The sequence below is a fragment of the Crocodylus porosus genome, unplaced genomic scaffold, assembly GCF_001723895.1.
Source record: "Crocodylus porosus isolate Cpor-Errol unplaced genomic scaffold, CroPor_comp1, whole genome shotgun sequence".
Classification (NCBI taxonomy): domain Eukaryota; kingdom Metazoa; phylum Chordata; order Crocodylia; family Crocodylidae; genus Crocodylus; species Crocodylus porosus.
In genome coordinates, this window is record NW_017728939.1 from 4,942,656 (window position 1) to 4,945,603 (window position 2,948).

At 49.6% G+C, this 2,948-nt stretch overlaps 1 protein-coding gene across 4 annotated transcripts in view; it reads right to left on the minus strand.

The window, feature by feature from the left end:
• LOC109318455 (protein argonaute-1) overlaps nucleotides 1-2,948 on the minus strand; it is a 124,413-nt gene that overhangs the window by 13,516 nt on the left and 107,949 nt on the right. For 3 of the 4 annotated variants that reach the window (XM_019547737.1, XM_019547735.1, XM_019547739.1), the window contains one exon: nucleotides 250-865. In XM_019547737.1, the coding sequence (XP_019403282.1) occupies nucleotides 757-865 (109 nt within the window). In that variant the 3' untranslated portion in view covers nucleotides 250-756. Of the gene's footprint in view, nucleotides 1-249; nucleotides 866-2,948 lie in introns of those variants that run through there. The other variant, XR_002103252.1, reaches the window with a different exon arrangement.

Here is a 2,948-nt window from a genome sequence, read left to right on the forward strand (position 1 = left end):
CCCCAGCTGACTTCCTGCCCTTTGGGCAGGGGGCTGGACTCGATGATCTCCCGAGGTCCCTTCCAGCCCTAATGTCTATGAAATCTATGAAATTATGTTCAGATTAATGGACAAGTGTGCAAATACTCCTCCAATTTCTTCTAGTTAGTGCTGTACATTCAAATGTACTTGGATATGTTCACATTTGAATGTTGATGGCAATAATGAAAGCTTCATGAATATAGCTGGGGTAAAAGATAAAAACAAATCTTTTTTTTTTTTTTTTTTTTTTGCACACTCCCCTCCCCAATCCCAAAACAATCACTGTGATTCTCCTAAGGTTGTCTGTTTCTTTTTTTTTTCTTAATTACGTGATCAACTTTTGTTGTTGCTGTTGTTTTTTTGTTTTTTTTTGTTTTTTGCAAAGAGTTGTGCTGCCGAGCAACTTGAGGTAAAGGCATAAAAGGGTTAAACTACGAGAAATAAAAAATAAAATAAAATAAAATAAAATAAGATGTGATGGCGGTGCTTCCAATAGGAGACCGCGCCAAAAAAGCAGTTGGCTGGTTTCATATTGCATAATAGTGCTGTGTTCCTCAATGAAGTAAACAAATCTTCCTTGCGTCAATTTAAGGATTAGCCCCTCGCCCTTGCACAGTGTCGACTTCAGCCTGATAGGAGGCGCACCCCAGAAACTGACCCCACTGGAAACATACATTGTATGTGGCTTAAATTTTCAGTTCTTCTTTTCAGTGAGTATGCTCTGATTTTATTGATCTAAGCGAAGTACATGGTGCGTAAGGTGTCTTGGTGAATCTGTACAGCCTTGGCAAGGGCCTGCGGATCTCTCCCATTGCTTTGTCCTGAAACATGGCTTCCTTCAGCACTGAAAGGCAATGTGAAAAAGTGTTAAGACTTGTAGAAATGCTGAATATCTGAACTGCTACCACATTAAGGGCACAATCTGGGAGGGAACAATAGCTAAACCGGAGCATGCTATATTCCTGGGTCCAGCGATCTGTGACTTCTTGGCTTTTAGCTAATCTTTCAGTTCCATAGCTTAGTTTGTTTCCCCACAAATAATCTTTCATGCCATGTGTTGATTATAAGGCTTTATGTTTGTAACAAACTTTGAAATTTTAGGAATGAAGACATCTGAAAACTGTAATAGATGAATCATGCTACTCATTCAAAACTACTTCTGGTTTCTGGATTACAATTAATGCATGCACTGAGTCCTTTACACCAGGGCTGTCCAACATCTAAGGGGGTGCATGCCAAGTGAACCACACCAGCAAGGGCTGGACACCCCAAGGATGCACCAGGGCAAGTCATAAACTCCTTGGGCTATGCAGACACCCTCCCCTTTTGATCACGGAACTACACCTGCACACTTGCCTCACCACAGCTGCACACCAACCTGGGCACCCTGCCTTCGACAGCTGCACTGTGCACTCATGCAACTCTGGGCTCACCTCCCAGTTCCCTGAGCTGCACCAAAAGAGACTGTCCAGCCCCCTGGAGCAAGTACAGGATGCAGAAGGGAGAAGCAGAAGGGGGAGCCCAGAGACTCTGGTGGCTGTTGCAGCCACAGTTACGGCAGCAGGGCAGGAGCACAGAGGCCTCAATTTAACCCCTCAGGGACTGCACGCAGCTTACAGGCTACCAGTTGGACAGCCCTGCCTTAAACCAAATCTCAAAAGCAAAAATGCAGGACAGTTCATTAAATAAAAATATGATGTTTTGAACCCAAATCATCTCATTAATGGAAACTGGACAACACACTATACCTGCACACTGTGGTAGCAGCGGGGGAAATGTGTTTGAAGTCCAGTGCTCCACGAGATAAAAGCCAAGCTACCAGTTAAAGGGCATGTCTACATGTGCCATTAGGGGGTTTATTGCTTCTGGACACATGGTTTACATGTGTGCCTAGACTGCAGCACATGAAGCTGGATCACAGCAGCCGCAGCTGCCAGGGGCGTGGGAGGCCAGCCTGAAAGCCCAGAGCTACTTCAATTGGGCGCAGTGTGCTGCAGAGGGGCTGTCAGGGGCACAAGGGTGCTTCAGTGCAGGGCTAGCCAGCAGGCAGCCTCTGAACTGAAGTACCCTTGGTGCCCTATCCTAGGAATTCCCAACCACCGGGCCATGGCAGGTTGGCTGCCAGGTCATGACATGAACCCTCCATTCAAACCCCCCTGTCTGTCTGCCCAAGCGAGTGGCTTCTGGGGTCACAGCTGAGCTTCTGGGGTTAAAGCCAGGCAGTGAGGGAGCTCCAAGAGGGAGGCAGCCAGCTCTGCACACCATGTACTGCTCCTACCAGACCACAGTAAAAAAATGTTGGGAACTAGGCCCGTGCGAAGTGGCTAGCATTCGCTTTGGATTCGGCCAATTTGGAGGGACAGTGATTTGATTCAGTGATCCGAATCGGCCCCACCTGAATCAGCCCCATCTCCCACCTGCTCTTAATGGCTGCCCTGCCTGCCCCAGCTCACAGTTCTTTAAAAAGCCCCTACTCAGCAGCTGCTGTTGGGTGGGGGGGCAATCCCTGCTGCCCCCCACTGCCTTGCGCTTTTCCACAAGCCCTCCAACCCCCGCCCGCTCTCCCAGCGCCACCTCCCCCCCATTGCTGCTGGCCCATTAGAAAAATAAAGCCCCTACTCACCAGCTGCTGCCTGGAGCTGGGGGGAGGGGTGATCCCTGCTGCCCCCCACTGCCCTGCACTACTGGTGGGGTGGGAAGAGATGGCGGCTCTATCACAAGCCCTCAGAAGCCCCGAGGCCACTGCATCAGCCCATGAGTCTGGTGGGATTTTTTTTGTTTTTAAAGAGCTGGGGCCAGGCAATGCAGCCATGGGGTGGGGCTGAGAGAGTGGGTGGGGGTCAAGGGACTTGTGGCAGAGCCCCCCACACAGTGCAGGGCAGTGGGGATTGCCCCCCTGCCCTGCCTGGCAGCAGCTGGTGAGTGGG